This window comes from Drosophila eugracilis, unplaced genomic scaffold, assembly GCF_018153835.1.
Source record: "Drosophila eugracilis isolate 14026-0451.02 unplaced genomic scaffold, ASM1815383v1 contig_386, whole genome shotgun sequence".
In the NCBI taxonomy this organism is placed as follows: domain Eukaryota; kingdom Metazoa; phylum Arthropoda; class Insecta; order Diptera; family Drosophilidae; genus Drosophila; species Drosophila eugracilis.
Window position 1 is genome coordinate 955,593 of NW_024573245.1, and position 14,880 is coordinate 970,472.

A 14,880-nucleotide genomic window follows, 5' to 3' on the forward strand; every position below is an offset into this window, starting at 1 on the left:
TTCAATTACGCAAACAAAGTGCCGACACAAATTGGGGGAAAGAGCTGTGCTCTTAGCAGAACGGGAGGGAGGTAGAAAAGTGAAAAAAGAAAGCAATTACAAATAGTTAAGACTTATTTAGCCATGTCAGGCGGCTGCCGGCTGCCGTTGGCGCCACTTGGCCATTAAAATTTGATTGTAATTATGACCATACAGTCTTCGCCACTAAACCAGCCGAAAGGTGCCACACCGATTCACCCACTTTGCATATAGCCAAACCAAACTGAACCAAATGAAAATCCACCCACTGTCCCTCCTCCCGATCATTTTCTGCCCAGTTTTATGGGGCCAAAGTCCAGAGGCGAAAAATGCTGAAATTGCCATTGAATGCAAATGGAAAATGCGAAAAACGAATACGAATACGAATACGAATGCCAAATGCAATCCAAATGCGAATGCGAATAATATTTTCTATGCCATGCGCCATTTGACACATGAAATGCAGTATCGTTGGTGGGAGGGGGAATGGCAAAAGGGGGTTGGGGAAATGCATAACTCATACGCAGGGTGTGACGAACAAAAGAAATTCTTCTAAAGGTAATGGTGGAGGTAGACGATTTGACATTAGGTTTATAGATTTCTTAAAGAATGAATCAAATATTAGATAAATCTCTTTTAAAGAGGAGGAAGTTTGATTAGGCATTCAAATTAAAGCCTATTAGAGTTCTAGAGTTGCTTTCCTAACGCCTTAGGCTCAACCAATGACTGTTTTTTGTAGATGACTACCGAGACTTAAGACCCCTTTACTTACTTTTACCATGATTATTTTCAGTTTTTGCTGCGAAAGTTGATTTAATTACTAAAAAGTCAAAAAACTTATCCTTAAACAGAAATTTGCAATATTACTTGTGGCTTTCTAGCTCTATCTTGGTCAAAACAAGACTCACAGTCAAAAGAACGACTGTTTTGTGCTGCTAACGACCAACACTAACCACCCCTATCACCCGTTTTTCGATTTTGGGAAAATTAATTTTGGCCCAAATTTTGCATTTTTGATAAGGGGTACCATCATCCAAATTTTCAAAAATGGGCCAAAATTAAAGTTTCCCAGATTTGAATGCAAACCAATTGGGAATCATGGCAATCAAGTTACGAGCCCTACGAGGTATTACATTTCTCATTTGGACCATTTTTGGCTGTGCTATGACGAAAAAACTGATTTTTTGTTCTCTTACTTTACTTTTTACAAGAAATGTTCGATTTTAGATAACAATTTAGAAATATGAATATTCCAAAATTATGCCTGAACTACTTCACTAATTATCTGATTACGATAGCAACTCCTCGCCCAACTCCCCATTTTCACTAATGAACCAAACTTCATTCAAGGAGGCTTAGAATTCCCTAAGACCAAGTATCAGATTCCATTGACATGTCGGTCTTGGGCAGGAGGTTTCCGTTTGGCCAGTCACGTGCCCATTTGGATCTTCATCTACTCAACTCAATCTCCATTTACAGCCCCAGCTTCATCTTCATTTTCAAACCCCATCATCAGAACACAGAACGCTTAACCATTCGCTAAACTTGGCAGCTTTTTTCGGGCTCATTTTTCAGTTGTCTTGCCCGGGGGGCCCAAAAGACTGAGGATTGGAAGCCGCTTTAACTACCGTTTGCGGACGCAGGAGACTGCTCAGAGTTTCTTTTGCCTTTTGGCCATTTGGCTACTGCAGCAGCAGCAGCAGCAGCAGCAGCAAACTTGCAACAATCGCCAGTTGGCGGCAATGTGGCAATTAACTCTTTGATGGATTTACTGCCCGCTGCTGATGCTGACGTCGCTGGCGGCCCAACAGCCTGTAAACTCTCTGAATCTCTCTCAATTAACCCTCTTTGATTTTACAACTGCCGTTTAAATAGTAATATAGTTGCTAGTACTAAAACTTAAAATGTATTTAAAGTAAATTAAAGTGAATTACAAATTAGTAAAATAACCATTTTAAACGGGAAGTTTACTTGAATTCTAATTTGTATTTATTTAAAAGTCTCTTAGACCTTCTTTTCTCCTGCCAATTGCCATCTCCATCTTTGTTTGACTATTAAAAATGGCCACGAAATGCGTTTTTCGACTGCAACGGATGCAGTGGCCAAAGAACCGAACCGAACCGAGCCGCCGAACCAATCCAAACTGAACTGAACACTCCACAATTATAAAATAACCATCATTTATAATGGTCGTCGTCGCTTTGCTCTCTCCCTTCTTGGCTCGTCTAGTAAATTTGCCAGAGGCAAAATTCTCAATGCGAGCGGAAACGCAGCGCAAACTGCAAACTGCAAACTGCAACTTAAAACTGCAAATGCAACTGCAACTGCAACTGCAGGGAAAACCTGCGTGTGGATTTGAAATATTCTGCAGACATTTAGCGGCGCTTTTGGCCGGCAAAGCTGAAATTAAATCCAACAAACGGCGGCAACAAAAGTGGCTGCAGTTTTTCCGAGTCAGAGAAGCGTTTCAAATTACAGACACCAAATAAGCCGACGCCGCCGCTGCCGCCGACGCCACGGCCGGTGATGATTCCCCAAACTTCACAGTCCCCCCTCGGAAAATCTCCTGCCCTCCCCCTCCCCTACTCGTTGCGGTTGCCGCCTCCGAAAATGGAAAACTGACTGCAGAACGGCATCGTTGAGGCCCGACAATAAAATGCGTGGCAAAATGCAATTGAGAAATTAATTTCTTCCATTCATTCGGGCTCCTCTTCTCGCATTTTGCTCTATAATTATAACTAATTTGTGTATGCGAGGAGATCTACCCGCAACAATAGCAAGTGCAACAAATGCAACATCGCCACATTCAGCGGAAAAACGCCCCAAACAAACACTTGCCTTTGCTCAGAAGGGGAACTTCATAAAGAGGTGGTTGCCCATTCCTATCTGCCCATAGCAGAAGGTCCATCTAAGAGCTTTGCAAAAATCTTTGGCCAGTAATTAAGAGTTTCTTTCAGCTAAAATGGTGTGTTATTACAATAAAAATTAGCATTTTGTAGTTTTTATTAATATTTTTTACAAAAAAAGAGCCGAAAGTCCTAGCAACTATGGCTGAAACTTTTCCTGTAAACTTAAATTCCTTAAACTCCTTTTTAAAACGTAAAAATTAAACTTTATTTACAGCAAAGTTCATATAAAGACCTGTTAATACACCAACCGCCTTATCAATTACAAGAACTAACTAAAAACTAATCTAATTTACATTCTATGAAAATCAGAGCAGACCCCAGTTGACCCCACACTCTGCGAAACATCCTCGATAAGATCAGAAAGTCGGTTGGGGGGGTGGTGGCAAATCTTTTGTGCATAAATAATTAGAAACTATCCGAACAACTCTGGCATCAAATTAAAATAACAGACCAGCAGATTTCCAAGTGGAGACAGAGTTTGTGGCAGTTGCTGGATATATATAGTTTTTTTTCAGGTCGATCTACTTCATCCAGGCGTGCTAATGAGCTACGGCCCAGGATGAGAGATGGATGGGCTGCTGGGCTGGGCTGATGCCTCCCGGAGAGGCCCATTCATGTCTGCTGTAAGGGAAGGAGGCTGTGGCCATAGTTGAAGCACTGGAGGCATGCAACCAAATGAAGTGCCAGAAATGCGAAGCGAAATTGCATAAACCTCTCGACCGAGCCAAACGTTCAAGTGGAAGGGGCAAAAAAAAAGAGTAAAAAATACGAAATATTTTTTACAGTCCTCCGATGACTGAGTTCATTAACATTCCAAACTTAAAAAATAAAAATGAGAGCACAGAAAAAAAGGAAAAAAGAAATGGGGACTTCTCTGCATTTCAGGTGCTGCCTCTGCTGCTGCTGCCCAATTCCTGTCAAACTGTGTTTAAGTGTGTGTGTGTTAGTGAGGTTGTTTTTTCTGGGGTGGACCACTAGCGCATATCCCTGCAGGACTTGCTGCCATATCTACCCCAAGCTTTGCAAATCTAAATGACTTTATTACTTTTTTCCCCCATTTTCCTTCCCAACTCTGGCATTTTATTTTCATTTTGTTCGTTCAGTTCTGAGCTGAGCTGCTCCTAGCTGCTAGCTGCTCCTCTCGACATTTTGCTCCCTCCGCTCGGCTTCATCTTCCACTTCCACTCCACTGCCACTTTCATTTGAAATTCCCGCAAGGATACAACAAAATGCGGCAGAAAATCAGCAGAGCCAGGCAGTGGAGAGAAAAAAAGGCGGCAGCTAGGATTGCAGCAATGCAAATAAAGGAGGCTCGGGACTGTAGGGGTTTTGTGATTCTATTTTTTCCCCACCCACCCATTTCCATGCCAGCCCCCTCTCTTTCAAGTGCTCTACGGATTGTTCGGCTGTGCGGGGCAGACCCTAACCCCTAACCGCCCCCAACCACCCCCCGTGCATTCGCTCGAGTTGCTGTTTAAATGCTGTGTGCAAGTTGCATGCCCCAGCTGAAATTTAATTAGACAACAAAAATCCAAAAAGAGGGGTGAAAACTTTGGATGTACTGGCATGCAGGATATATTGTGTGGGTCGTGTTTCAAGGGTAATTCGTTGATGGCAGGGGGGTGGTGGGTGGTGGTGAATACCCAGGAGAGGTTGCCATTTCCCAGAAAATCGCGCTACTCCACTTAGGGTTTATACAATGAGAAGAATGGGTAAAGTGGGAAATTCCAAGGAGCTCTCCCATACATTTTCAGCCATTGTTGTGTGATGTCTCCCGCTTGGGGGCATAGCATTAATTGCATTGCATACTTTTGGGCGTGGAGCCAGGGCTATCCCTATTCCTGCTGCGTGTGTGTGTGTGTGTGTGTGAGTGCCATTTTACCCCTTTTTTCTTTGTTATATGTACATATATTTATTAATAATGAATTAAACTTGACTTTCGCTTCGCTTGTCAGCCACAAAAGAAACGTTTTTTATGCTCAAATTAATAACGAATGTTGTATGCCCTGGGAGGTGGTGCTAGGAGTGGTGCTGTTTAGGTTCTTAGATATATGATAGGTCATAGTTCAAATATTTACTGAGAAGGAACTCCCTTCCATATATATATTACTTAAAACCCTTCCCTTAAATTCAAATTAAATCCTAGAACCCAAGCTTATGCCAAGATTGTTACCTTAAATCTCCTATTTAGATTTTAAACCCAAAGTAGAAGTAGGATGCTCTCATAACTCACGTTTTAGTAGATCTTTTTTCCATTCTTTAATGTTTTTGACAGTTGCCTTTTGCACAGGGACTTCTCCTGCTCCCCTATTTCTCTGCTTCTGCTTCTGATTCTGTAGCTTTTGCTTTTGCTTTTGGTTTTTGCCTGGCTTGAGGGTCTCATTTTGCCGCAAAGTTAAGTTCAATGACATTTCCTGGTCGCTGCTCGAGAACTGCCATAAAATGAAATTCCAGTTGCGGTGACAAACGAAAAATTACAACCAAAGGCAAAGAAAAACACACGCCCCGAAAAAAAAAGTGGGCTCCCAAGGCGATGCCATTGGCCCGCAGCTTTAACGGAGCTCTGCAGAATTTACAGAAGAGATTTCCACTTGGATTGGACGTGATCCTAATTAAAGCTGGAGGAAAGCCCCGCATGATTTGGCCTGGAAAGGCCGCGATAGCCGGCTCATAGAACTGCAGAGAGAGATCAGCTGGCGGTCATAAAGTTTTACTGGCCTTCGACTGCTTCTCCCTGGTGACCATCTTTGGTCAGATGGAAATGCTGGCAATAAATAAATCGAACCACTGCTTAGAATTGAAACGAAAACCGTAGCCGTTGGAAAACACTAAACAAAGATGGCCCGGCCGAACGAACATTTTCATAAATCGCCGAGAATCAAACCTCCTCTCTCTTTCTTTATGGCATTTTTGTGCAAAGCTTTTCGACCATTTCAACTGTAAAAGAATGGCGGCAGTAGGAGGTCAAATGGTCAACAATGGGCACTACTAAATGCCAAACACCTTCTTCAAGAGTCGCGAAAATCTCTCCTTCACTGACAGTTTGACAAACATTTCCCCCGCCAGTTTCCCAGCTACCCCACACTCCTTTATCGTCTTTATTCTAGTATCTAGCCCTTTCTCCCTGCCTGTCAGTCAGTCTCCCTCCATTCGAGTGCAAACCAACTGGAGCTTGACTTTGTCAAAAGTCAGAAGGCATGCTGTTGGATTTTCCCTCCTCTAACTTTGGCTACAAAATCCATACAGAACTAGTCATAAATGGCTGCACAGAAAGAAAAAATGGAATTAAATATATTTTATATATTTATCAGAAGATATTACTCCAAACTCCATTATCAACATTTCAATTTCAATCTCTGATCTGTTCTTTGTGTTAAATCTAAAATCAATCTCTAAGATACATTTCTTTATTAATATATTCCCTGTGCAATCCAGATACTCTCTGAGACCTCCACTATATTCTATGCAAAGTTTGACTGACGTTTCGACCTGTCTTAAGGGGCGTGGCTGGGAAGTTTTTCGCCTTCGGGGCTGGCAAAAGTTGCCGAGAAGTTTTCTCTAATTTGCTGTGGTTAAACTTTTTAATTTAAATGACATGGCCAAAAGAGAGAGAGAGAAGGATGAGCTGGTTAAGAAGTGACGCCCACGACAAGCGACAGTTGATGGGCATTGGGGGCGTGGCCGGGACATGTTCATGTTGATTTTGGTGCCATGCCCCGAAAAGATTTTCATTAGCCCAAGAACAACATGAAAGAAACGTAGAAGTGGAGCGGAGGTGGGTCTATCATTTACCGTTTTCTCACAGTGTCCAGAGCAAAAGGCCAAAACAAATCATAAATTTTGTGGGCCAATTGCCGTGGCCAATTATGCAGCAAACAAATGACCCATAATGAAGCGGAGAGCTCTATCTTCTGCCGCAGTTGCTGCTGAGGCAGTGGCAGTGGCAGTGGCTGTTGCAGCTATTGGGGCAACCTGACAAAGTCAACATTTATCTTGCCATATACGAAACGGAGGGAAGTTTCGAATTTCGTTGGGGAAGCTAAAGTGGAAAATGGAATACTCTTAAAGAGCGTTTAGAAACATTTTTTAACCATTGCATTACTTTTGTCATTAAAAACTATCTAGAAAAGAGTAAAATTACTCCTGCAATAACTTATTTAACCCAACTACTTAAAGCCCTTGAAGTTTTCGTAAAGTTCTCACATTTCCTAGTACTGAAGTGGCTCTCATATGATAGCTACCCCGTTTCCATGACCATCGCCATCCATTTCCGTGGCACAGACAATAAAGCCTTGGCGGGCAACAAATAAATTTCAGCCTCATGATGGCCAAGGCGGCTGCCAACTATTTTTTTTTTTGCTGCAGCTCGAACCCAGCCTTAATTGCCATGTTGCGGCAACATGTTGCTGATCAATAAGAAACCCCACTCAACTCGACTCGGGACAGATGATAATGGCTATGCAGCGGTTGCAACGGAACGGCAGCATGAAGCAAATTGTTCATGTCTAAGACCAAGTCCAAGTCCAAGACCAAAGCTAAGTCCAAGTCAAAGCCGAAAACCCGATGCAATGGAGTCCCCATGATTAATGACAATAAATTTGAGTCTCCTTCAAGGGGAGGGATCTGCTGGGTTTTGGTGGATCATCAGCAGCACAATGGAAGGCTTGATTAGAGCGGCCGAGAGCAAAATCAGAAGCTGGGCCTCGTAAATTTTGAAAATATGACACGGCGGCTGTCATAAAAATGCAATGCAATGTTGCAATTTGTTACTCTCTTTTTACCGCGCTGCATAAAATTAAGTGTGACTTTTGCACAGAAAAAGAAAATTATAAAATTTAAATATCTTTTTATAAATTATAGTTTTTTTGATATTTTCCACTTAAAAGTTACAAAATCTTTAGTGTTGGTTTTAGGTTTTAAAATTTAACTAGTAAACTTGGAACTTGCAAACAATTTAATTTCTTTCTGTGTGCCGTTGTGGCAGTTGCGCTTGCGCATTGTCTGACTTTGTGCCATCACTCAAAACGTCGCACGCTAATTGGACAGAGAAATTGCCGAGTGCAGAGCAGGGAAAAACACTTCAGATATAAAGGAAAAGTGCAGGGAAACGCTCCCAGAACTGCTGCGACCCCGACATGATTTAGTAGACAAGACATTAGCTTTGTATTTATCTTACGCGCAGATTCGGTTTCATTTAGTTCCTATTGGAATTTTCCTGAGCTAATTAAGGCTACTGTGGCCAGCCAGCCTGAACCTGAAGTGGAATTTGTTTTCGACTTCATTAAAAGTTGATTTAAATATCTTCCTAAACGCAACGTATTTTCTTCTAAGCTCATATATCTTTTCTCTTTCCCCTTTTTTATATATATAAATATATTTATTTTAATTAGTTTTTCTTGAGCTTTCTTCGTTTGTTTCGCGCTTTTTACTGTTTTTGAGTTCTGAGCGTTGCGCTCGAAACGCTGATGATCTTTAATTAAATTAGCCATTATTTTAATGGATCTGCATGAAGTTATTAACATGAAGGTGGGAGTGGAGATGTCTAGGAAAGTGCAGATTCTAATTTAAATGCAGAAGCTTAGGTTTAACATTGTTGTAGACTAACACCTATTACTAACTCACTGAAATCGTTATGAAGTTTAAGTAAAGTAAACATTAAACCAAGTTTAATCAAAGCCATATCCAAATCAATAACTCTTCTTCTCCTCAAAGCTATTGAGCTGGCTGTGTATGTCATGGTCATGCTCGGAGACTCTTGACAATAGTTGACTTTGTTTCTGTAGCTGACTTTTTTCTTAGTTGCTTGCTGGATTTTTATTTCGCTGCTGTTTTTGGCGCTGCCTTCGCTCTCTTTCCCTCTTACGGGCAGACAACAACACGAATGGAAAATTGTAAAATGTCGCCGTGGAAAAAGGGGGAGGAAGAGAAATGGGATAGTAGCGAGTGTAATGTCGATACGAATTCGGCGGGGTAAACAAGTTTACAACCAGCGCCAGACGCAAACAAAAACAGCGAAAGAAAGCCAGGAGTACACTGAAACAATTTTGATATATTTTGGTTTTCTATTGTAAAATATTCTTTAACCGATTAAGCTAAGAATCCTGTTTATAATCACTCCTTTCTTTATAACATTTCTTTTCTATTTAGAAATGGTTTAACCTTTAGTCTTAAGTGCATAGCAATTTCTTTAACTGCATTGCAACATAAGCAGCGACAACAAGATGACGCCAAGAAATGCAGATGAAGCTGACAGCAGCCAAACTACGACGATGTCGGTGCAATGTTCAATGCATATGGGTCGCTGCTCCATTTCCACATGGACGCCACTGCATCCCAGTATCCAGTATTCAGTATTCAGCATCCCGAGACCCCAGACCCCAAAACCATCCTCATCAATTGGGAAACATGCAAGAAAGCAGCAGCATGAGCAGGAGCAGGACGACGCCGATCTTTGGCTGCATAATTGCCAGTCTAAATCAATGGGGCGCAAGTTGTTGCCGCTGTTCATGTTGCTGTTGTTGCTGTTGTTGGCGTTGTTGGCGTTGCACCCATACATGACTCGGTCGGACTTCATTGTCAACGCCGTTTGCCATTGCCGTTTGCCGTCTCCATCGGCATCTCCACATCCACATTCACAACCATCTCCATCGCCATCGCCATCTCCATGTCCCATGTCCCAAGTCTTATGTCCATGTCCGTCGCGGTCGTCGTCAATATTTGCCATGATCTTATCGTCAAGCGGAGTCATGTCGCTGCCATGGCTCTACTGCCGTCTGCCTTGCTCACGTCTGCCATTACCCCCTCGCCACCCCCTTTTTGCCACACCCCTGACCAACAGCAGCAGTCACTTGGGTGCAATTATTTTTTTAGATACACTTACCAAAAGCGATCCTGGCCTTCAATGGATTAGGTCCAGCTTTAGGTACTATATTATGTTAGATAAAAATTACCCAATATGAACTTTTTTAGAAGTTCGATGATTTTTCCGGATAATGGTAGTTTTCTTTAGGTAAGCTGAGACTTTCAAAGTTTGATTACTTCCTATAACTATTTCCTTATAGTTAGGGTATACAATCTTTAATATATATTGATCTTTGACGATCTGCCTGAGTGTCTCCCCTTTGGGGTCTCCCGCTGCACATCATCTTTGGTGCTGAGTTATGGCAAAAGACCTTGGACTTAAGCACTAGCGTCGTCGATATTGCGTCCCGCTTCCCCAACCAAACGGTGCCATGTTGCACCCGCACTAGCAACCAAGATGACTCCGCCACCACCTGCCCCTGGCCAACAACCCCTTCTGCTCCTCCCGTGCCAATAGTGCAATTTGTCATTGCACCGTCAGCGACGACGCGTGCGCCAGCATGGAGACTCGAGTCACTAAGCTGCCGGCTCTTCCTCAGCCACTCTGCTTCAAGGCACTTGAAGAAAATGTGTCTTACATCTTAAACAGTCAAGAAACTCCAAACTAATAGAAATCTATCATGTAAAAGTGACATTTGGGGTTAACCTAAAGTCAGAAGCAAAATATCGTATTTAAAAAGAAGTTAAAACAATAAATCAAGTAGGTTATGATTAATAATATTGTGGATATATTTTCGCTTGATTACTTTTCGCTGAGTGCACACTCGAGCTCCTTGGCTGCCACAGAGCCTCGTCATCTATCGCTGGCTGCCATCTGCTTACAGTTAAAGCGACTGTCGGTCGCCGAGCTTCGAGCACCGGGCATCTCCTGCTGCGGCTGGGGCTGAGGCTGAGGAGCTGGCGCTCCTTTGCGACGACTTCTTTATGGCTCTTGATTTTTATGATTTTGCTGTTTAATGGTTCATTTGTGGGCCTCCACTGCGAGTGCGAGTATGTGTCTGGCTTCCAGTTTTCTTATCGCCGCGTCTATATCTCTCTTGGCTTTTCCAATGGGTGTCTTATTTTGTTTTTATATTTTGTATTTTTTTTTTTTTGTTATTTAGTTTGCCATCGTCGCCAGTTTGGGGCCATGTCTGCCAGCTTAATCTCTCTCCTTGGAGTGCTGTTCTTTTTTTTTCAATTTATTTATCTATTTATATTGGTAGCCTTTTTTTGGGGCCAACTTGTTAACCCGATCGCAAACCAAGTCTGAAGTTATATCCAATAAAGTGGAAAATTGTAAGTCCGTGTTGCATACTTTGAGGATAACAGAAGGGAAGGAGAAAAACGAAACTGGTTGTTAGGCCAAAAGATTTAATGGTAGCTCCCCTAAAAGCTGAAACCCAATGCCATGATTATGCTAATTAGCCGTTGTTGACACGCTCGCTGATCTCCGACTCCGACTCATGGATCTACAGATCTCCATCATCATTAGCCCACCTTTCGGTTTACCATTTACCAAGTCAGCGGCAAATCTCCAAGAGGCGACTTCCTACAGACTCGTTTCGATCATCGCCATCGTTTGCTTTGGCCATTTGTTTAACTGCCGCTGTGACACCTCCTCTGCGTTTGGCAATGAGGATGAGTATGGTTAAAGGGGGCTGGAGGACGCAGTTGGCCATGAAGCTGGCGGTGGAGATGGCTATGGCTATGGCGATGGCTATGGCTATGGCTATGGCTATGGCAATGGGTAATGGATAATGGCGCCGCCTCCATTCAAAAATCACTTTATGGCTGCTGCGAATGCAGCTGAGGTTGCGTTGTCCATAATTGGACGCAGTGCCAATCATTTTAACAGCTACACAAACACGCAAACCGCGGAACCGGCTACGTTTGCTCCTCTTCGTTTTCCCCAACTCAATTCACTCCTTCCTTTAACCATGCTGATAATGCAAATATGAGTTAAAGTTTGGTTAAGAATTTTGAATACCTTGTAGCTCACTCTGTAGGTCATTCTGTAAAAATTAAACTTCTCATTAATTAACATTTCTGGTTTAAATTTTTATAATATCTCATATAATGTATATTTAGGACACATACTTATAAGTGCTACTGTACTTTCGAGACCCACTGTAGACTAGAATAGCCCAAGTTAACTGTAAGCTTTGTACTGTTATCCCTTTCTACCTTTCTATGAATAAGCATAACAGATACATATATCCATCTCACTGACGAATGAGGATAAGACGAGGATAAGGAAAAAGAGGAATGGCGACATTCGGTTTTTGTCGTTGAGCGAAAGCCGTTATATTATAAAGGAGAGCATTTGCGTATTTAACCTGCAACATATACGCCCATATTTCCTGCATATACAGGGTATAATGAGTGGTAGCATGTAGAATGAGACAACTGCTGGCAGCCACTTCAAAGCCAAAGCGGTCTCCAGTTAGTTACAGGACCTGGAGAAAACCGCCGCCGCCCGTCCAGTTCGGTGCCAATCTACTACTCAGTCTTCTCTCTCTAACCCCCGCCAGATTCTGGTTTCGTCTCAATGACAATTGGCGCCATAGCCGCGGGGTGCGTTTGGGGCTTGGTGTCTGGCTTTCGAGGATCGCTCCTTGGGTAGTTGGGTTGTTTGTTTATAATTAGCCCACTCGCTCGCCTCCGACTGCAATTCAAATTGATGATGGCTACTGGTTTTGCCCGGCTTCCACTGCTATTTTTATGCTCAATCAATTTTCTAACAACCTTAAGGCTTCCACAGCAAACAACAATCTCCATTTAGTTCAGGTTTATTGCTATGAGGAAATTATTAACAAGCCACTTTAAATATTAAATCTATAGACAGGTGCATCACTAAATTAGCTAATTAAAAGGTTTTATATAACTGTTTATTTATATAACTGTCGATTTTATTTTTCAAAACTCTCCGCTATATAATTCTCTTTAACTGTCCGATATAAAATTATATTATTAAGATTTAAAATGTACCAATTGGCCTGTATTTTCTCTGCGTGTAACCCCTTTATGATCAATCAATTTTCTAACGACCCTTCCTCTTACTCCAATCTATTTGCAGGCGGAAATGCTCATGGATGACGGTCTTTTGAGTTCGGGATATGTTCTTGGATTGGCGGGACATCCTCATGGACTGGTGGGCGCCTTGGCCCCGCCACCGCCACCGCCTATGAAGCAGCCGCAGATGGACATTCCCAGTGGCAAGAAGCAGCTGCAGCAGCTCAAGGGGGCGTCGACGGCTGCCACATCCACGTTCGATTATCAATATCAGCTCATGTATGCGCACTGTGTGCAGAGGGAGCGGGAAAGGGAAAGGGAGCGAGAACACCTGCCGCACTCGCACCCAATGCCCCACCAGCATCGAGCAGTTCTGGTGGCCGCCGCACCCCATCCGCATGCACCGCATCTTCACCCACCACCTACGCTGAACTCCTCGTCGGCCTTCCGACCTTGGGGACCCAACACCACCAAGGCATTTCTGCACGCCTACCCGTTGTCTACGCTACCCTATGCCTGCCAGGAACCACCCGAGCTTCAGAATCCGGAGCGCGTAGTGCGAAGTACAGACAAAAGATACGCGGAGAGGACGTACCAACCGAATGTGGCCTTGGCACCCCGAAAGAGTATACTCTCCAAGGAGAGGGACAAGGACAGGGAGCGGCTGGAAAGGGAGTTGTTGGAACGTCAGAGATTAAGGGAGAAGGAGACGGATCACCAGGTGGTGCACATCAAGCAGGAGAGATCACAGACACCGACACCACCCACAGCATCGTCGCCCGAGGGTGTGGCAGCCCCTCTGGATGTCGTTGAACCGCCACACACCTCCTCGAGTGGCAGCAATTCACCACTACCCGCCCACCTGCCCGCAGCACTAGCAAGTGCGCCCCCAGTGCCGCCGGTGCACCGCCAACACCAACTAACCTTCGAAACATGCGAAGTCCGGAGGAGTTTTCGGCGGGCGGCAGCAATGAGATTACCTCGTCCACCTCACCACACCATCAGCAGTCGTCGCACCACCAGGTGGGGCAGCAGTCGTCAGGAGCTCAACCACCGTCGCAGCACATCATAGCCACCGTTAATCAGCATGCCAAACTTTTGCCCAGCTCTAGTTCCCTGCCAAACGGCAATGGCAGTTCGACGCTAGCGGCCACGAACAACGAACCAAGTCGGATTAGGATCAACAAGAACCTGATGAGTCAGCAGCCGGTGGTTGCGGTAACCGGCATTGCCCCACATCACCACCAGCACCACTCAACGCACATGCATCACTTTAGCCATGGGTACTACAAGAGCCAGGCCTCTTCGCCCACCCAATCCTCCAGTGCTGGCCTGAATCTGAGTACGCACTCATCGAATGTGGTCAGTTCGCCCCATCATGCGAACCAACAGAAGTCCCAGCACAGTTCGGCAGGATCTGGGAATCATAGCCTGCCAAATGGTAAACCTCATTTGGGCAGTGAGTTTGAGCTGTCCACGGACACAGATGATACGGACAGTCTGAACGGCGAACCCGACTCGAGTGCCATGTTACCACCCTGGGAGCAGGCTGTGGAGTCTCTGAGAGAAACCCGACCCAGAGACCGGGAGAGAGTGCTCCACCTACTCCAGAGATTACTGCAGGAGAACCATCAATATCGATATAATAACATCCAATTGAGTGAGCTGCTCCACAAACAAGATGCCCATATAGCCGATCTTACGGAGCAGCTTCAACGGTATCGCAGACAATACGAGGAACAGGTCTGCAAAGTGGATCTGCGAAAGATGCCGTTCAAGCAGCAGACTCGACTGGAGGATGCCGTCGAAGAGGGTCGAGGCGAAGCAGAGGAGGACGAGGACCTCGAGGAGGAGGAAATCGAGGACAGGGCCAATAACAATAATCAACTGGAGCTATCTCCCCTGACGAAGCCTCCAACAACCCTAAACTGTTGTGGGAGCGAAGGGGATCTCGAAAGACTCGATGAGCCGGAAAACAAAAGAATAAAGCTGCAGGAAGTAGAGAAACTGGAGCACAGGCAGGTGGCTGAAGAGGAGAGTCCATCTAATAATTCGGAATCCGATGATCTGGAAAAACCTCAAGAAAATGGCGAGAAAA

The 14,880-nt window shown here is 44.1% G+C and overlaps 1 protein-coding gene across 1 annotated transcript in view; it reads left to right on the plus strand.

Moving 5' to 3' along the window:
• The window catches only part of LOC108118327, a 95,866-nt gene that overhangs the window by 77,503 nt on the left and 3,483 nt on the right, over window positions 1-14,880 (plus strand). The window contains 2 exon segments of the mRNA XM_017230946.2: window positions 12,847-13,672; window positions 13,675-14,880. Of these exon segments, the coding sequence (XP_017086435.2) occupies window positions 12,847-13,672; window positions 13,675-14,880 (2,032 nt within the window).